The 21,418-nt window shown below is 41.7% G+C and overlaps 1 protein-coding gene and 1 long non-coding RNA gene across 4 annotated transcripts in view; one reads left to right on the top strand and one right to left on the bottom strand.

Moving 5' to 3' along the window:
- LOC138854005 (uncharacterized) overlaps positions 1-15,665 on the top strand; it is an 86,101-nt gene extending 70,436 nt beyond the window's left edge. The window contains exon 3 of one of the 2 annotated variants that reach the window (XR_011393181.1): positions 15,528-15,665. This is a non-coding gene — a long non-coding RNA (uncharacterized lncRNA). Of the gene's footprint in view, positions 1-9,931; positions 10,588-15,527 lie in introns of those variants that run through there. The other variant, XR_011393182.1, reaches the window with a different exon arrangement.
- LOC128694893 (protein artichoke-like) overlaps positions 10,724-21,418 on the bottom strand; it is a 50,504-nt gene continuing 39,809 nt past the window's right edge. For both annotated transcript variants that reach the window (XM_070094363.1, XM_070094362.1), the window contains exons 3-7: positions 18,804-19,038; positions 17,447-17,553; positions 16,535-16,684; positions 15,512-15,754; positions 10,724-14,853 (exon numbers count right to left, since the gene is read on the bottom strand). In XM_070094363.1, coding sequence (XP_069950464.1) covers positions 14,572-14,853; positions 15,512-15,754; positions 16,535-16,684; positions 17,447-17,553; positions 18,804-19,038 — 1,017 coding nt within the window. In that variant the 3' untranslated portion in view covers positions 10,724-14,571. The remainder of the gene's footprint in view (positions 14,854-15,511; positions 15,755-16,534; positions 16,685-17,446; positions 17,554-18,803; positions 19,039-21,418) is intronic.

Genomic DNA, 21,418 nt, shown 5'->3' with positions numbered 1-21,418 from the left:
AGAGAGATAACTTTCAAGGGCGCTGCCTTGATGCTGGTGAAGGGCTCTTGGTGTAAGGAACTGGAGTTGCCGTCTCTTTTCCTTGAATCGAATCTCAGTACCTCCCGTTCCTCAGGAAATATTTAACCCCCCTAATATGATCCGACTTCATTTGAGCAGCAGATTAATTTTTTTGCCGTTGACATGGCTCTGTTGCACAACATGTGACTCACATCTCATAGAACCCCAGTTCAGTCCCAGGCAGAGCCCGACGTATGGCCAGGTTTCCTAACACTTGCTCTTCCTGTTTACATAGCAATAGAGTCAGCTGTTTCGTATTGTAGGACCTCCCAGCCGTAAGGGAATTAAGTCGTACTTTTCGGCCTGTGTTATAATCCCTCTGTCTAATAATGCGAGTAAAGTCTTCGTCTTCACGCTGTAATGAAAACTTAGGAGCATAAAGATTCACAAAAGGCCTAAGAACTAGGCCTTTAAAAGCACCCAAAATATCGTACATCTTTAAGTTCACTAATAATTCTTAGCTATAAAAAAAATAAGCAAAACAAATACGTTCGTATTGCCGCTTCTGCGGATTTGTGGGTTGTGAGCATATCATCATCAGTCACACTCACGTTTCACCGGTCACTATCAGTCTTTTCCAGTGGTTACTTGTGCGTTACCTGTAGTCTCTTCCGGAGGTCACTGCCCCCGCTGGCCTAGTTGATCAAACTTTTGGTGTCCACGACCCACAGTCCAACATATGTACCACAGATGATCGGGAACTGATTTGAGGAATCTGTCGGATTTTTCTTGAAAAAAAAAAAAAAGCCAGGGGTTTGTTGACAATGCCCCTTAATTATGAAGGGAGATTGATGAAGAGTCGTGGTCCCTATAAGTTCTCTAGATGTACCCCAAGTTCCCATGCTCTTTACCGGAGACATCTCGTTTTTCAAAAGAAACAAATTTATTAAGGATATTGCAACGGAGTATACTCATTGAGAGGTTCTTATCTCTATATACACGGAAGTGTATGTGAACAGATACGCACCTGTCAATGTTTATGCAGATATACACGTATATATATATATATATATATATATATATATATATATATATATATATATATATATATATATATATATATATCTCGTGCCTAATAAGTAAAACTGGTCAATTAGCAAGAACTCGTTTAAAATTAAGTCCTTTCTAAAAATTTTCTCTTATACATTTAAAGACTTTTTTTCATTTACACTAATGTAAAAATTAATAATTTTGTACCAAAGGAACCTTAGAAAACTTACCTAACATTATTATAAAAAGCGCAATTTAATTTAGCCTAATCCAGCTAAATATATTTTAGATAAGTTTACAAAATTTAATAATAAACACAAAATAATTTTTTTCGTTAGTTTCAGAATGATTTTTGCGAAATTATTTCATGCACAAATTTTCGCTTGCCTTATTCGGCAAGTAGAGCGTTGCTATTTAAGCCAAAATAGCAAGTTTTACCTATTCGGCAGCATATATACATAGATATACATCTTTGTGTTCATCACTATGTACATATGTACACAGAAGGATGTGTATCTTAGTTCACATACACTGTCACCATTAATAACTATTTTAGGAAACAGAGTATTTTGATATTTTAGTACCACAGCCTTAAGGCCCCACGTGAAATTGATAGGCTTTAAATATAACGCGCTATGTAAACTAACATTGTATTCTAAAGCCTTCCAACACTCGTCCACTTCATTAACGTTAGCGTCGTGGTTTTACGTGCTAGCTTTACGATCTCCCTGATTTACGAACTCGCATTAGCAAAATAAACTCATTCAAGGGGAGGAAGGATCGGAAAATCAATGTTAACGATGCTGTTATGTTGCCTAAAGGTATCAGTTCCTTTTTTTCATAAAAAATGAACAGGATTACGTCCCCCTGAATGTGAAAATAGCGATCTTGGTGCAGTCTGTTTGAGAATTTAATTACATGCTGGAATTAGGTTCAAATCAAGTCTAATTTGTCTCCATGAGAGCCAGCCTGAATTTAAATTTGTTTGGTGTGTGTGTGTGGGGGGGAGGGGGTGCAGGGGTAGAAGCTCAGCTCCCGGGCCCGCCTCTCTGCTGGTCGATACTGTGTTTCTTCTCCCCTAGTTGCATGAACCCTCTCATTCCTCTTAAAACTATGAAATCTCTTCCTGCCTCTTCATTTTCATTGGGTAGGTCACTCACACTTCCTGACCACTCTAAGGCTAAAGAAGTATTTCCTAACATCCCTGTGACTCATCTGTGTTTTTAATTTTCAGCTGTAACCTCGTGCACCTGAGACCCTCCTCTCAACTGACTTGCCCTGTGTGTGTGTGTGTGTGTGTGTGTGTGTGTGTGTGTGTGTGTGTGTGTGTGTGTGTGTGTGTATGCGTGCGTGTGCACGCTCAGAGTTTTACCCCTGGTCATTTAACAGCTAAATGAATCACCAACATCAGCATAAGCTAAATTTCAGCTTCTGATGTTGGTGATTCAAGTATTGTTGGTGGTTGTGAAGGTGATGGAATCAGAAGCTGTGTTGGTGGTAGAAGCTACAACTGTGTTGGTGTTGATGAAAGTTATGTCATGGTAGCGATGCTCCTGGGGGAGGTGGAGATGGTCATGCTCGGGTGCATGTTGTGATGATGGAAATATAAACACATATGCAGTATAATGTGATCCTTTATTGACTACGTTTCGCCCACACAGTGGGCTTTTTCAAGTCACAAACAGAGTTCTGTTTGTGACTTGAAAAAGCCCACTGTGTGGGCGAAACGTAGTCAGTAAAGGATCACATTATACTGCATATGTGTTTATATTTCCATTGTGTCGGTATTTTATACCATTTATTTCCATGTTGTGATGATACTGAAATTAGTGGTGTAAGAATTTGTGGTCTCCGTAGTGCAAGAGGTGGCGATGGAAGAAGTGGTAGTTCTTTGAGTGGTATTAGTGGTCTACCCACCTACCTGGGGGCGTGGTAGTGCGGGGAATGGTTCAAATGGGGATGGGGAAGTGCTGGTATTAGTGCTTGTGGTGTTTGGAATGATGGTGGTGTTTGGAATGATGGTGGTGGTGTGAATAATGCTAGAAATAGTTCTAGTGGTGGCAGTAAAGGGGCTGCCACCACTATTGTTTGTACTGGCAGGAGAAATGGAATTGCTCCTGGTGACAGCATTGTTATTAGTATCAGAGTGGCGTTGGCGAACATGGTAGGTGATTTACAAACATTATCTCTGTCCGCGACAGGATTCGAACCTGCAAACTGAGGATCAGAGTACTTTATCTAGAGTACTTTATCCACACAACCAGGCTCTGATGCCAAATTTTCAGGTACGAATCCTGCTGTGGACTGAGAAATATTTGTAAATAATTTTTCCTGTTTGCGAATTTTTAAGCATGGTATGTGATGGTCAACACGGTATGTGATGGTCAACACGGTATGTGATGGTCAACACGGTATGTGATGGTCAACACGGTATGTGATGGTCAACACGGTATGTGTTGGTCAACACGGTATGTGTTGGTCAACACGGTATGTGTTGGTCAACACTGTATGTGTTGGTCAACACGGAGTCCCTGAAGTTGAGAATCTCAATATATCGTGACAGTAACACATTATGGACCGAAGTGCCAGCCATGCAAGTCGAGAGGTGCACCGACTCAGCCACAGTGTGCCGAAGAATTCGCCAAGTTCAGAATTCACTGAGAGAGTTGCAGACGGACAGTAGCGTCAGTCGACAAGATTCAGACACTCAGCTGGGAAAAAAACACGTTTCATCCACAGTGGTGCTCTATCAAGTACTTGATATAGTACGTCGTAAATAAAGTTTTTATTAGCTTAGTGTCTCTGACCTACCGAGACACCGAGGTCCTCCTCTGATCTTTTTCAGTTGGTACATGACATTGCCAGCAATTTCTAGTCCATTATACTCTTTGTCTTCTCTATCTACACAGTGTGACACAGCATTTCTAGTATCTATCCACTGAAATATGACTGTTTCGGTATGCGCTGTGTTCTGACACACTTCTGCGTCTGCTTTGTGATGATTTCTGGCTGAATCTTTCTGAATAAGAAGAGTTAACGCAGGAAATGATCTTAGTGACCCGTTTGTGTGCTCACCTAATTGTGGTTGCAGGGCTCGAGTCGTAGCTCCTGGCTCCACCTCTTCACTGGTCGCTACTAGGTATGTGTACTCACCTAGTTGTACTCACCTAGTTGAGGTTGCAGGGGTCGAGTCCAAGCTCCTGGCCCCGCCTCTTCACTGGTCGCTACTAGGTCACTCTCCCTGAACCATGAGCTTTATCGTACCTCTGCTTAAAGCTATGTATGGATCCTGACTCCACTACATCGCTTCCCAAACTATTCCACTTCCTGACTACTCTGTGGCTGAAGAAATACTTCCTAACATCCCTTTGATTCATCTGTGTCTTCAACTTCCAACTGTGTCCCCTTGTTACTGTGTCCAGTCTCTGGAACATCCTGTCTTTGTCCACCTTGTCAATTCCTCTCAGTATTTTGTAAGTCGTTATCATGTCCCCCCTATCTCTCCTGTCCTCCAGTGTCGTCAGGTTGATTTCCCTTAACCTCTCCTCATAGGACATACCTCTTAGCTCTGGGAGTAGTCTTGTTGCAAACCTTTGCACTTTCTCTAGTTTCTTTACATGCTTGACTAGGTGTGGGTTCCAAACTGGTGCCGCATACTCCAATATGGGCCTAACGTACACGGTGTATAGGGTCCTGAACGATTCCTTATTAAGATGTCGGAATGCTGTTCTGAGGTTTGCCAGGCGCCCATATGCTGCAGCAGTTATTTGGTTGATGTGCGCTTCAGGAGATGTGCCTGGTGTTATACTCACCCCAAGATCTTTTTCCTTGAGTGATGTTTGTAGTCTCTGACCCCCTAGACTGTACTCCATCTGCGGTCTTCTTTGTGTGTGTGTGTGTGTGTGTGTGTGTGTGTGTGTGTGTGTGTGTGTACTCACCTAATTGTACTCACCTAATTGTGGTTGCAGGGGTCGAGACTCAGCTCCTGGCCCCGCCTCTTCACTGATCGCTACTGGATCCTCTCTCTCTCTGCTTCCTGAGCTTTGTCATACCTCTTCTTAAAACTATGTATGGTTCCTGCCTCCACTACTTCACTTGCTAGGCTATTCCACTTGCTGACAACTCTATGACTGAAGAAATACTTCCTAACGTCCCTGTGACTCGTCTGAGTCTTCAGCTTCCAGTTGTGACCCCTTGTCCCTGTGTCCCCTCTCTGGAACATCCTATCTCTGTCCACCTTGTCTATTCCCCGCAGTATCTTGTATGTCGTTATCATGTCTCCCCTGACCCTTCTGTCCTCCAGTGTCGTCAGTCCGATTTCCCTTAACCTTTCCTCGTACGACATTCCCTTGAGCTCTGGGACTAGCCTTGTTGCAAACCTTTGTACTTTCTCTAACTTCTTGACGTGCTTGACCAGGTGTGGGTTCCAGACTGGTGCTGCATACTCCAGTATGGGCCTAACATACACAGTGTACAGTGTCTTGAACGATTCCTTATTAAGGTATCGGAACGCTATTCTCAGGTTTGCCAGGCGCCCGTATGCTGCAGCGGTTATTTGGTTGATGTGTGCCTCCGGTGATGTGCTCGGTGTTATGGTCACCCCAAGGTCTTTCTCCCTGAGTGAGGTCTGTAGTCTTTGTCCACCTAGCCTATACTCTGTCTGCGGTCTTCTTTGCCCCTCCCCAATCTTCATGACTTTGCATTTGGCTGGATTGAATTCGAGAAGCCAGTTACTGGACCACATGTCCAGCCTCTCCAGGTCTCTTTGCAGTCCTGCCTCATCCTCGTCCGATTTAATTCTTCTCATCAACTTCACGTCATCTGCGAACAGGGACACTTCAGAGTCTATTCCTTCCATCATGTCGTTCACATATATCAAAAATAGCACTGGTCCTAGAACTGACCCCTGTGGGACCCCGCTCGTAACAGGCGCCCACTGTGATACCTCTTCACGTACCATGACTCGTTGCTGCCTCCCTGTCAGGTATTCCCTTATCCATTGCAGTGCCCTTCCTTTTACGTGTGCCTGATCCTCCAGCTTCTGCACTAATCTCTTGTGGGGAACTGTGTCAAAGGCCTTCCTGCAGTCTAGGAAAACGCAATCTACCCAACCCTCTCTCTCATGTCTTACTTCTGTTACCTTGTCATAAAACTCCAGGAGGTTTGTGATACAAGATTTGCCTTCCATGAACCCATGCTGGTTTTCATTTATAATCTTGTTCCTTTCCAGGTGTTCGACCACTCTCCTCCTGATAATCTTCTCCATGACTTTGCACACAATACATGTCAGACACACAGGTCTGTAGTTTAGTGCCTCGTTTCTGTTTCCTTTCTTAAATATGGGGACTACATTAGCTGTCTTCCATTTCTCAGGTAGTTGCCCAGTTTCAAGGGATGTGTTGAAGATTGTGGTTAGAGGCACACACAGCATCTCTGCTCCTTCTCTAAGGACCCATGGGGAGATGTTGTCCGGTCCCATCGCCTTTGAGGTGTCAAGGTCACTTAAGAGCTTCTTCACCTCCTCCTCAGTTGTTCGTATGTCATCCAACACTTGTTGGTATATTCCCTCTTGATGTTCCCTTCTGTTCTGTCTTCCCACAGCCCTTCCTGTCTCTACTGTAAAAACTTCCTTAAATCTCCTGTTCAGTTCCTCACATACCTCCTGATCATTTCTTGTGAGTTCTCCACCTTCTGTCCTTAATCTGATCACCTGGTCTTTGACTGTTGTCTTCCTCCTGATGTGGCTATACAACAGTTTCGGGTCTGTCTTGATTCTCGATGCTATGTCATTTTCATACTGTCGCTGGGCCTCCCTCCTTACCTGTGCGTACTCATTCCTGGCTCTGCGACTGATCTCCCTATTTTCGTGTGTTCTCTGCCTTCTGTACTTTTTCCATTCTCTATTGCACTTTGTTTTTGCCTCCTTACACCGTCGGGTGAACCAGGGGCTTGTTCTGGTCTTCCCGTTGTTACTGTTGCCCTTGGGAATGAACCTTTCCACTGCCTCCTTGCATTTTGTTGCTACATATTCCATCATTTCATTTACTGGCTTTCCTGCCAGTTCTCTGTCCCACTGGACCTCCCGCAGGAAGTTCTTCAACCCTAAGTAGTCCCCTCTTTTATAGTCAGGCTTTTCCGATTCTACTCCTGTTATTCTCTCCACTTGCAGCTCTACTATGTATTCAAAGCACAGAACCACGTGGTCGCTAGCTCCTAGGGGACTCTCATACTTGATGTCCTCAATGTCTGAGCTGCCCAGGGTGAACACAAGGTCCAATCTTGCTGGTTCATCCTCCCCTCTCACTCTGGTAGTGTCCTTAACATGTTGGTGCATGAGGTTTTCCAGCACCACGTCCAACATCCTGGCTCTCCATGTTTCGGGACCCCCATGTGGCTCCAGGTTTTCCCAGTCAATCTCCCTGTGGTTGAAATCCCCCATAACCAGCAACTTTGCTCTGCTGGAGTGAGCTCTTCTTGCCACCTCAGCAAGTGTGTCCACCATTGCTCTGTTGCTCTCTTCATATTCCTCTCTTGGCCTCCTGCAGTTCTGTGGTGGATTATACATCACTGCAATGACCACTTTGTGTTCCCCAGACTGAAGTGTACCTGCTATGTAGTCTCTTTCTCCCGTCTCATCTATTCCTTCCATTTTCTCGAATTTCCATCTGTTTTTTACGAGCAGAGCAACCCCACCTCCCCCCCTGCCCCTTCTATCTTTCCTCATGATCTGGTATCCTGGTGGGAAGATTGCATCTGTTATTGTCTCCATGAGTTTTGTTTCTGTAACTGCTATGATGTCTGGGGACTTCTCATTGATTCTTTCTTGCCATTCCTCATGTTTATTCGTTAATCCATCTGCATTTGTGTACCAAACCTTCAACTTCTGTTCTAATACTGTAACTGTGGTGCGGGGGGTGGTGTGTGTGTGTGTGTGTGTGTGTGTGTGTGAGAGAGAGAGAGAGAGAGAGAGAGAGAGAGAGAGAGAGAAAGAGAGAGTGCACGCGCGAACACTAAGTTGTGAACCCAGTTTAAACTGTAATAAACGACTGTAAATGAATTACCAGAAAGATGGTCGGGAGGACTGAACGATGGCCGCTTCGATCGTTTCGACCATCTTTCTGCTTGAAAAAATTGAACACTTTTGCAACATTCGTGAATCCTTACAGTGGAAACGTCTCGGCAATAAGTAGCTTTCTCAGTCTGGAACAGAGATCAATGGTGGCAGGTGGGAATGAGTTTGAGGTAATCAGTCCCTCAGCCAGGAGGTGAGGGTGGACACTCTGCTCCTGGTCCCGCCTCAAACTGATCGACATGACTGAATTTTGGCCTCATGAGCCCTTTTTATATCTACTCTTAAATACTTTTATTGAGTTTGCCTCGACCATTTGACTTGCATGAAGTGGTGGAGGGAAACTCAATACACAGTTTTAAGAGCTGGTATGATAAGGGCCAAGAGTTCAGATATCAGGGCTTCCAGTCATAGCAATCTAGAATGCCGGGCCAGAATGTAGAATGTGTGTGCTCGCGCGCACACACAGTATGCGGCACCAGTTTGGAACCCACATCTAGTCAAGCACGTAAAGAAACTAGAGAAAGTGCAAAGGTTTGCAACAAGATAAGGGGTATGTCTTACGAGGAGAGGTTAAGGGAAATCGACCTGACGACAGGAGAGATAGGGGGGACATGTTAATGACATAAAATACTGAGAGAAATTGACAAGGTGGACAGAGACAGAATGTTCCAGAGATGGGACACAGCAACAAGGGGGGACAGTTGTAAATTGAACACACATATGAATCACAGGGATGTTAGGAAGTATTTCTTCAGTCACAGAGTTGTCAGGAAGTGGAATAGTTTGGGAAGCGATGTAGTGGAGGCAGGATCCATTCATAGCTTTAAGCAGAGGTATGATAAAGCTCATGATGCGGGGGGAGTGACCCAGTAACGGCCAGTGAAGAGGCGGGGCCAGGAGCTATGAATCGACCCCTACAATCACAACTAGGTGAGTACACACACACACAAACGAAAAAAAAGTGATTCATGCAAATAAAATAAAAGGAAATGTCACATCGGTGGGCAGCGAGGATGAGGTCTAACTGACCTTCGAACTCTCCTGAAAGGTGAATATTGCCTCTTTACAAGAACTGGGATCCCCGCCCTCCAGAGAACCTGTAAAAAAAAAAGTTTTTACGATCACAGCGTAGCGTGATCGTAAATGCTGTTGTGATGTTTGAGTAACTTGTGCTTCAGGGTAGGAACTTCTTGTTTGGAAGGAGCGCAGCTTTCCCCGCAAGGTGCATATCTAATAACCCAGAATCTCTCTCTGCCGAAATGGTGGGGTTATTTCCCTTTTCTTTTTAATTTAATGTGTTGGGAATGTGAGAAACTTCAAAAGTGTTTTGCTTGCTTTGCGATTATGGTTTATATATTAGGGTAAATTGGTCATGACTGTAGCAACTTGATAATGCTTTCTTATAGCTACAACTGCTTTCAGTGACCTTGCCAAGAAGCGAATCTATATCAGTGGCCACAGGTATTCTTGAGGCCATCTCATTAATTGTAGAGATGTTTACCTGGAGAGAGTTCCGGGGGGTCAACGCCCCCACGGCCCGGTCTGTGACCAGGCCTCAGTCTTCACAGAATCTGAATCGAGGCCTCGAAGTCTTAAAGCTTCTTTCGCACTACTGAACAGAAGCAGGTAGCTACGCCAAGCCGGCATCGCAACACCGATCCGTTGACCTGAGCTCTCTTACCCGTTACCCTGCTACATACTGTATTTAAAGTATCATACGTTTCATTGGAATGAACAATGTCCTATGACCAAAAAATTTCCCCTTCTAATTATGCGCACAAGTGTCTTTTTTTTTTTTTTTATTTTTAGAGTGACTGGTGTGTTGGGTTCAGTCGCCTTCCATTAGACCTCGCTCTTCTCTCCGCCCATCTGTTGTTTCAAGTGTCTCATTTCAACTCGTCAGTATTCACATAATGAGACCTGGTCACAGACCGGGCAGCGGGGGCAGTCACCCCAGAAACCATCTCCCTACACATTGCGATAGCTATGTGTACCTGAGGTAGGTAGGTAGCTGTAATGGAATGGTTGACCGCCAAGGAAGTCAGGTGGTTGAACTCTGGAATCTGATCTCTGGTACATGTTTGGATTTTGTTACTGTTTTAACACACAAAAAACCGTATTTGAATATTTGATGAAGTCCTTAACATACCGAAACTGTCGAGTCAAAAAGCTCCTTTACCACTATATTTCCTATGATTAAAAAAAAAAAAGAAAACTATTTTGAGGCTATAACAGTCCCTTTTTGTCATGGGGCCCCTCAAGGAAGGTTCCTTGATGCTGGTGAGGGGCTCTTGATTTAGGAAATTGGATCTGTGCTCCAGTTCCCCGAATTAAGCCTGAATGCCTTCCACATCCCCCCCCAGGCGCTGTATAATCCTCCAGGTTTAGCGCTTCCCCTGGATTATAATAATAATTTGTCATGGGGATGCGCTAAGCCTGTAAGGGCCATACAACGCCAGGGAAATGGGAGGCAATCAGGTTTGAGCTTAGGAAAGGAAGGGCATCTACGAGACTGGCAAAGTCTTCCATCCTCTTTTGAAGTCTTTGTCGCTGTACATTAAATTCCAATATTAATGACAAGGTTATTAAAAAAACTACATATGTCTGACCGTGTTAATTTATTTACACATCTTACGGCACTCACGCTATATATTACAGGTTAATAAACTTCTCTATTCCTTTCCCGTAAAAAATCATAATAAATTTACTTGTTACACTGATGATCTTTTAACCATGAAAATAAGATTCCTACAATCGTACAGGAGACCTATGTTGTGTAAATAAGTCTCGTCCAACATACCTGTCTTGGTCCACACAGCTGTATGTGTGTGTTTTGTGCTTGTATGTATGTTTTCTGTGTGTGTATGTTTTGTGCTTGTATGCATTTGTGTTTTGTGTGCTTGTATGTGTTTTCTGTGTGTTTTGTGTGCTTGTATGTATGTTTTCTGTGTGTGTGTGTGTGTGTGTGATACTCTCCACCTGGAAAGTGCCTCCCGATACAGGTCTCTGACCAAGGGTGACCCGTAAGAGGTCTAACATGTGTGGATACACACACACAAACACTTAACATTTTAATGAGAAAACTCATCAGTTCTGGGATCATATTAACTATGACCAAAATGTTTCCTCCTTACAATGTCATAAATGTTTTGCCCGTGTGTTTTAATCTATAACTTGCAGGTATTATACACCTGTCATCAATCGTAAGCATCCGCTGGTCTACAGGAGATGCGTTTAACATCCCATTTAAAAAAAAAAAAAGGGGCTCACTACTTAGTAGTGTCCAGATATATAATACATCAACAACCTGGTTTTTATTTTCCTTCACCTTTTAAAGTCTCTTCTCCAAAGACACCGCATTACCCATGCGGGTATAGCGCTTAACTGTTTATTAAAATTACCTTCCTAGGAAAATAGCTAACTAATATTTTTTTTAATACGTCAGTTTTTAATTTGGCACCAAAGCTAATCTAGCAACACATGAAATAACTTTTCCTAATCTTTTATAATGTGAAATAATTTGATATTTAAGAATTTGTTGAATTTTAGTTAACTTTTTCCTGGGACACGAGGATCTTCCGTTATCCCATTTATTTACACTCGCTCACACACACACACACACACACACACACACATACATACACACACACACACTAGTGTGTTTACATGAAACTCCACCAAGTTCTTAACATTATCTTTGGAATACAATGAATACATCCCTAATGAATACAACTTAGTAACTAACACTACAAAATAATGAACTTTATACAGTCGGTGCAGATCATATTGATGTTAATATATACGTACAAGTCGCTGGTTATAGCAGGAAGCTGGAGATCTTTTAATGTATTATTATAGCACAATCTTATTTTGCCTCCTGCAGTAAAGGAACATGACTAGTTAGCTAAGATGATGTAGCGGCAAGCAGTCTAGGAAGATGAGTTTATAAAGGACTGAGAAGTGCTTAGAGAGAATAAGACAAAATTAGAAGCGACAGTTATACTACCAGACGGACAGCAACGAGTTGGTTCATTGTGGCTGTTTACCTTTCTCATCATTTCATCAGCCAAAGTTGAATCCTCGCCTGACTTGCTTTCTTACAGCATGTTCTCAGATGTTGGTGAGGAGCTCCTGTCCCAAGGAACTGGATCAAACCTGATTCCCTCCCAGGCACTGTATGATCCACACACATTTAGCAGTTTCCCCATGAATATATTTGTAATAAGAACTACTACTCACAAATAGATTTTCGAGAAATCATACTCAAGGTACTAAGGAAACTCTCACACGGAACAAACTTCACCGTGTCTAGTATGAATGTCTCTTAATATTAATAAAGTATACGCATACATAATCTGTATTAATAGTGCACTTGGGACTGGCTTTGAAAAGAGCAAAGGAAAAATGAGAGTTCTTAGCTTTTAAAATGCCTGGCAGAAACTCACTTCTTTTATCTTGTAGAATTTCTTGAGAAAGAGAGTGTTATTCTATTCTAATAGTGTTGAACACACTATATTCCCCATGAGTGGCGCGTGTAAAGCAACAATCTCTCACTTAATTTAGCAATATACATGTTCTACTCTGTGAGGTTAGCAATATACATAGTAAGCAATGCGCGCGCACGCATGTGTGGGTGAGAGAGAGAGAATATGAGAATGTGTACCTAACATGAGAATGAACAAAAATACTGACCTTAGTAAATGCACAAACACTTTTTGATTACCGTGGTATGTGGCTATCTGGAACGCTACGTTAATATCCAACAAGGCACATATTTTCGTTTTTTTTTTTTGTATTTTGATCTAAATTACCACCGGAGTCTAAGGATTTTCTTTGCAGTCATATTCGTTGGCAAATGTGACATGTAGGTCATACCCTGTGGGTGTAGTCGCACATGACCTTATTGAATATTGTCACACATTACTTCTTAAGATGGAAAGACAAAATTTCCTGGTATAGTTGGACGTTATCTCGTGAACATGAAAGGATATATTTCTGGGCATGACTGGGCATTACCTGGTAGTCATGGTCGGACGTTACCTTAGTGGTATGGAAGGACATCTCTCATGGACATGGTGAGGCAATGCCTTATAGATATGGTGGTACAATATCTCTCAGGCATGGTAATTCAATGAGAATTTACAGCATATCAAAATTCCCTCGCTGAAAAAGTACGTCATTGCCTTGTATCCTCTTCGGTAACCTGTTTAATTCTGTGTCTGACAAAAGGAAAGAGGCCCTAGTCCACCGGGAGGCCTGGTCGTGGACCGGGCCGCAGGGACGTTGATCCCCGGAATAACCTCCAGGTAGACACGCTTAAAGTTGAAAGGCATTTGGTCCAGGAATAACACCAGTGTGTTGTACCGAAGCAGGTACTGATGGACGGTTGCTTCTCTCGTGTCACTAACACCTGGAGTACATGCCGACACACACACACAAAATAATTCAGAATTTCCACTACCTTTCGCAGTTACCATTTCATCATCGATATAAAGATCGATTCTTCCACTTACAAGAGTTCAGAAGAACTGAAATCAAAATTTTTTTACACCTTACATTACTCAACTTTCAGTTCCTCAGTAACTGTTCAACCCGACACATTCCCCAAGAATGTTCTTTAAACAATGCTGTTTTTTCCCTATGTTTAAAATACACAAAGTCACTTTCCAGAGATTTTCAGTAGAAAGCTTTTTAATAATTCCTGGATCACAGTCTCTCGAATTCCCACAAATTTTAAACCATTCTAATATAAACTTTCCCCCTTTTTTTTTGGGGGGGGGGGAAGGGGAAACTGGGAATATTATTTATATTTCAGTCACTGGTCGAGTAACGGTATTAGTAATTAGTAAAAGATGACTAGTATTGTAGTTAGAGTTTACTAGGATCCTATTTTTTCCACGACTGGTTAGATGTTAAAGTTTATGTAATTTTTCACTCTTCAGTAAATATATGGTAATTCTAAAATTAATCTCGTCTTTAACTCGTGAAGAACGTAAGTGACAACTTCAACTAAAAACAGTCATTATGGAACAATCTCTGTTGTTATTCTTTTAGCTAAGGCTGAAGAGTAATTTTTGTGCACCCGTTCCATTTATTTATCCTTTTGTGGAGATAACTGAACTTGTAGCTATCAGTTTTAAAAAAGTTCTTTATTTAAAGGACAGCAGCACATTCTAGTGTACAGTAAGTTGGTGAAGGGTGTTCAGTTCCTGAACCAAAAGGAGCCTCGAGTTCCTGAAGGGGTCTTGAGCACTAGAAAGGGCCTCAAGCTCCTGAAGGGTGTGGAGCTCCTGAATGGTTTCAAACTCGTGAATAGGTGTTGAAACCTGAAATAGCCTCCAACTCAGTGAAATGATACTGAGCTCCTGAAGTGTTATCGAACTTCTGAATAGGTATCGAGCTCCTAGAAGCTCTTAATGGTGAGTCGAGCATTTGAAGGAGTCTCCTCACTAACAGGCAAACTCCTCCTCTTCGTGGAGTCGAGGGCGCGCCTTATAGTGGCTGTAGTAATCTGGAGGAACGCCGTTGGGTCTCTTGGTGGGTTCTTGGTCGTCGCGATCATCCCCAGAACGACATCTGCGATACCAGATAAGAGCCACGAGAACCCCCAACAGCAGTGTTGCCGCCACTGTCGCACCCAAGATAAGACCGACCCTACCTCCCGAAGTTCCAGTGGCTGGGGAGGCAGGCAAGGGCAGGGTCTGGCTGCGGCTGCACCGAGCACCTTCCTCCTGGGGTGGTAAACAAGAGACTGGGTGTGAGGGGTGAACACTCGTATAAAAGTATTCAAAGATTTCTTAAACACAGAACCCAATAAGAAGAATGCCTTCATGTTGATGAAGAGCTGTTGATGCAAGGAACATGATAGTTCTCTTACTAAAGCGTAAGAGAACTCTCATGTTTGTGAAATGAAAATGCTCCAGCTAGGAAATTTAAGTTAGTATATCCAACCATAAAGTGCTTGGATATACGAACATAAACCCTGGTCAGTGGTACAAACATACTAACAGAGAAAAAAAATACATTAATGATGAGTATATAGATTATATATATATATATATATATATATATATATATATATATATATATATATATATATATATATATTAGTAAAATCTTAACCTGCTTGACTTTTTTTCCATGCAGGGTTGTTTGTGCTCTTGGCTAGTCTTTATTACATTCAGTTCAACATTATTCAGTGTGTGAGGCTGACAATCAAAGCCTGGGAAATATTGTTTCGGACAGAACATTCCGTAGTTCGAAAACCGCCTAGGAATCGATTAAGTTCAAACACAGAGGTTCTACTGCATTACTCTTTGAAAATATGAAAATATATAACATGACAGTAATATCTGTGATAAGTGAATCACTTAGGACAGAACACCTCACCTGTTCTCTATTGTAGTAGGCGTCAACGGTGTGCGCCCTGGCGGGTCCCAGCGACTTTGTGAGACCATGAACACACACTTGGTATTCAGTGCTGGGCTGCAGCTCCTGCAGGAGAAAGGTCCTGGAGGCCAGACCCAGTGTAGGAGAAGAAATTACGGGTCCTGTTGGTGTTCCTGTTTCTCCTGCTGCTGTTTCATCTCCCACGAGACCCCCTTCGCCTATATCAATAGCTTGGTAAGTCACCTGAACGATAAGGAGAAAGGAAAGGGGAATGAAAGGCTTAATTAGATTATCAAGTGTCAGTGGAGGTAATCTAATTACCCCTAATAACTAATTACATCGTCGTAATCTCTCTGATATTAATTACCTACTCACGTATAATATTACTGATGTACAGCACAGACAAATTGATGAATACGATACTCGTGCAAGACTTGTGTATCTTTATCGAAATGCTTCGGCTATAAAGATACCCAACTGTTGCACATATTTTATTCACCTACTCATCCATATGCATTTGATGGACCCTAAATCTAGTGACTCACTTTCATGTGACAGGTTTAAATCAAACACACACATTAAACTTCATTGTTTTTCTATTACTCTCTCATTACCCAGCACACTGTTACTCAAAAACTGATAGACAATTTTTTTCTTAATTTTTGTCTTCTGGAAACAGACATTCATAAATTGGTGTTTTATTAGTATATTCGCTAAAATACTCTGACTAAATATACTTTGAAGCTCCAGCATATTGATCCGAAAGCCTAAAATACTGGCCTACAAACTTTAACATTGCAACTGAAATGTCCAGCATAGGGTTCTGGAAGCTACGTCATGGTGGCCTTGAAGCCACAGTAACCGCAACTTCAAAATTCATTACCATGAATTTGAAACCCCCCATGGTAAATGACTTTCACGCTTGATATAATGGTTTTGAATTCTCAACATTCTGACCCTCAAACCCGAACACTAGGATCAGGGTGTCCTGACATAGTGAAGTTGAAGCCACAAGCTACTAACCTTGAAGCCATAGACGGAAGTGGTGTTGGAAGCTTGCCAAGACACCAACAGCGACTGACTCTGGATGTCCTGGATCGCCAAGCGAAGGATCACCGGCTGAGGGCAGAACGACGACGACAACATCAGTAGGAACGACTGACCTCGCAGCGTCTGGCGAAGAAAATTAACTCACACTGAAACCATGCTTTGGCAGGACGCTTGGAAGCCAATATATTTAGTGTGTCAGGTTAAGGTATGGCGATTATGCTTGTAATATGCGAGAGAGAGAGAGAGATTTATAAGAATTGTGTGAATTACATTAATATATATTGTTGTGCCGAAGAGGTAAAACTTGCGATTTTGGCTTAAACAGCAACGCTCTTCTTGCCGAATAAGGCAAGCGAAAATTTGGGTATGCAATAATTTAGCAAAAATCATTATGAACCTAACGAGAAATATATATTTTTCATTGTGTTTGATATTAAATTATTATAAACTTATCTAAAATATATTTAGTTGGATTAGGCTATATTAAATTGCGCTTGTTATAATAAAGTTAGGTAAGTTTTCTAAGGTTGTTCGGGTACAAAATTGTTAATTTCTACATTAACATAAATGAAAGAAATATATCTTTAAACGTTTAAGAGAAAATTTTAGAAAGGACCTAATTTTAAATGAATTCTTACTAATTGACCATTTTTACCTATTCGGCACGATACATACACACATAATTATATATATATATATATATATATATATATATATATATATATATATATATATATATATATATATATATATATATAATCAGTTTTAAGATCCCGAGACATTAAAAAAAAAATCACTGGCTGGTTCTAGGAGCACCAAGGCACCTGCTGCATGCATGATAAATCCTCTACCTAGTAATCTTTGCACTGGGGAAACAGGTCTTACCTCAGGCAGGTCGCAGGTGATGTCATGAGGATGATGAACCTGGCTCGGGTGGTTGAGAAGCCAGGTCCACATGTCCAGAGTCTCACATCCGCAGCTCACTGGGTTTCCTGAGAGATCGTCATGAATTATTTATAGAAAACATGAACATGGTGCAGAAGTCTTCAAGAGGAAATTGGACAAGAATCTTTGCCAGATCAGTCAGGCTATGATGGTCATGTGGGCCAGTGAACCGCCACCAGCAGCAGCCTAGTTGGTCAGGCAAGCACCAGACGAGCTTGGCCCATGTCTGGGCTCCAGGAGTAGAAAAGCCCTCGGAACTCATCAAAGGAATATCAAAGAAAGGATCAAATATAGCATAATAATTACATTAATAATGTAAGGAAGAGAACCAGGAAGATACTTAGATAAAATCAGTCGAAAATAATGGGAGCACTGAAGACACACTTTGAAAGAAAAGCTTAGAGATTCGAAGGATAAATTGCTCCAGCCCATTTAGTGTCTGGCTCGCGATCTGCACACGGAGGATAGAGCCTCCATTACTTCGCCTGTTGACTGCCCCACACGGATATGATACCTCACATAAAATATTAAGTATTCCAACTATAAAGAAAGTCACGAGTAAAATGAACACATAAAAGGCTTCAGCTAAAAGAAACACACCAATAAAAACATAAGAGCTACTCTCTCTGTGTACATATATTTTCAAGAATCTTTAACCCCAAAGAGCTACGAACATACATGCAGGCTTTTGATTTAAGGAACTGGAGCTACCCTCCCTTTGCTTACTTGGGCTCAAAGCCTATCGAGTACTCAAAGGGTCATTAATACTGCACCTCACATGTTCACCATCAATGTTACGTTAATCCCTTCAATAGGATTAAAGTAAACCCAAGTGTATATATACTGACAGACGAAAGTGTAATGAACACTTTTCATTGCTCAACATCTGCTGAAGAGGATCCCAGAAGGAGGTCGAAATATACAGATCAATCAACCTCCTCCCCTCAAGGAAGGTTCCTTGATGCTGGTGAGGGGCTCTTGATCTAGGGAACTGGATCTGTGCTCCAGTTCCCTGAGTTAAACCTGAATACCTTCCATCCCTCCCCCAAGCACTGTATAATCCTATGGGTTTAGTGCTTCCCCCTTGATTATAATAACAATAATAATCAACCTCCTGTGTTACTGTCTCCATGTGGGTTATTGAGCATACTGAGAAATTTATATCTAGATGTGTATATCCCTCTAGCCTTCCCTGGTATGCATGACCCAAGAGAATTTAGCGCCCCCCCCCTCCATGAATTAATATATACAAAAGCTGAACTTTGTCAAAGGTTCTCTCAAAAGATTCTGTACTTACCATTGAGGTAAAGTGCTCGCAGCGTCCTCTCCACAGGCTCCAGAACCACTGGCCGGAGGAGTTCCAGGTTGTTGTGGCTAAGATCGAGTAGGGAAAGTCGAGGAAGGTGAAGGAGTGCCCTAGGGTGAATCACCGTCACCCAGTTGTCTCTCAAGATCAGCTCTTCAAGACTCTCCGCGTGCCGCAGCGTCGACTCCTCCAGCTCCGTCAGCATGTTACCAGACACGTCAAACACCTGTAGTGGTAGACCATTAGTGGTGTGGCAGCGTAGTATCATAGTGGTATGACAGCAGAGGACCAGTAGTATCATAGTGGTATGACAGTAGAGGACCAGTAGTATCATAGTGGTATGACAGTAGAGGACCAGTAGTATAGTGGTATGACAGTAGTGGTCCAGTAGTATCATAGTGGTAAGACAGTAGAGGTCCAGTAGTAACATAGTGGTATGACAGTAGTGGTCCAGTAGTATCATAGTGGTATGACAGTAGTGGTCCAGTAGTATCATAGTGGTACTGCAGATGTGGTCCAGTAGTATCATAGTGGTATGACAGTAGTGGTCCAGTAGTATCATAGTGGTATGACAGCAGAGGTCCAGTAGTGCCATAGTGGTATGACAGTAGTGGTCCAGTAGTATCATAGTGGTATGACAGTAGTGGTCCAGTAGTATCATAGTGGTATGACAGTAGAGGTCCAGTAGTATCATAGTGGTATGAAGTAGAGGTTTAATATAACAGAAGTGGCACAGTAATATGAGTGGTGGTTCAGTGGGTTGACCGTGGATAGTAGTGCAATGGTATTATGAGAGTATCTTGTTAAGGATCTCTGAAAGGAAACTTTCATGTTTTGGCCGCATTTTTTCCTCTTCCAGTTTCTCGCTTCTACAGCGATCATAACACGAGAAAGCCTCATCCATCAGCTTCAAATTTCCAGTGCAGATATACGGTAACTAGGGGGAAAAAATCTCATGCAGCATTTGGTATATGTAGGTGACCTCTGTTGCTTGTTTTCAAACGTTCCAAAAAGAAAAAAAAAAGTGCCTCGAAGATGACAAAGTGAAATTGAGGGAGTGTGACTTTTTTCCTGTTAAATACATTAATAAATTTAAGTCTGCCTCTTCTGAACGGCTTCATAATTTAATGATAAATTAGACACCTGTGAAACACTTGGGTATCTTCATTCTGGAAACGTTTCGCAAACCAGTGGCTTTTTAAGCTCAATGTAGAGAAATGTTTCCAGAATAAAGATTTCCAAGTGTTGCACAAATGTCTAATTTATCATCTTGTCGGTTTTCTAAACAATTTATTCAAATTATTTAATGGTAAAGATTATGCTTAGTTTGTGTGTAGGCAAATTTTCGAATATACTGAATTAGCTTAAAGCCTTGGGTATTGTGGAAAATAATTTCCCAATATTATGCTGTGTAAATAAACTTGATTAAAATCGTATTTTTAAAAGAAGAGAATGGAGTCGACAGGGAGGCTCTGCGCATGCGCAGGAGACACTCGCCATCTTGGTTTTTGAATTGGTATTAGAAACGTTGGTGAATGGGAAGAATTTTTCGTGCTCTAGAGGTTAAAATTGTGCTGACACCTCTCAAATAGGAGGCGAAATTGGTGGATGTGCATTCCTGCATAACTTGAGATATCAGACGACTAGACAAGACAGCTCCAGGAACCTCAGATAAGCTCTCTAGATTTGTGTGTAATTCTGGCCAGCATTATTTTCATAGATTTAGTTAGAGTGAGGTTTTCTGAGTATGATACACATTAATCTCCAGTCAAATTGGTGAGTGATATTAAGATATATTTTCCTTCTGTTATGTAATTGTGTATATATATAACCATTTATTATTTTTAATATACAGTCCACAAATTTATATATTTACCAGTATTCCTGGTGTATATATATTTCACATAATTAATAGGTCCAGAGCAACTTGTGGATATGACAGTTGTAGGTATCGAAGGGGGACATTTTTGCGACCTAGGTGTCCCAAATTCCTACTTGTCTAACTGATAAATAATAATTATCTATGTTCATTTATTGTTAAGTACATAATTATACATACAGATAAATGTAATTTTCCACAGGTATGTTATATACCTAAATCTTAAATAAATCTCAATATTATTAATGCTAGTCAGAGAGAAAATTTTCCATGTATAATGTCCTATATATATTTCTGTTTGCCTAATTGTTATGGCAGAAATTGGGAAAATTTAAATAATGATTTTCACGATACAATTTCTGGGCAAGTTATTCGATTCGATCTCCGAGATAATTTGGGAAAGCCTCTTCAGTATCACTCCAACGCTCTTAGTTTATGGTTTGAATTAGTCTTGGCCTATGCAGGATCTAATTTGTCATTTTTTGGTGGAAAAAAAAAAAACTGGATAATATCCATGTGATAACTTATAAACATATCTTTTGAGACGCTTCAAATCTTCAGTTGCATTAAAACCTTATGCAAATCTCTGAACTATCCCGATCACGCGCATAAGGCATAGGGATTACCTGGAGGTTATTCCGGGGATCAACGCCCCCCGCGGCCCGGTCCATGACCAGGCCTCCCGGTGGATCAGGGCCTGATCAACCAGGTTGTTACTGCTGGCCGC

The sequence above is a fragment of the Cherax quadricarinatus genome, chromosome 45 (assembly GCF_038502225.1).
Source record: "Cherax quadricarinatus isolate ZL_2023a chromosome 45, ASM3850222v1, whole genome shotgun sequence".
Taxonomy (NCBI): Eukaryota; Metazoa; Arthropoda; class Malacostraca; order Decapoda; family Parastacidae; genus Cherax; species Cherax quadricarinatus.
Note: the sequence above shows the minus strand (reverse complement) of the source record. Positions and strands in the feature narration are given on the sequence as shown.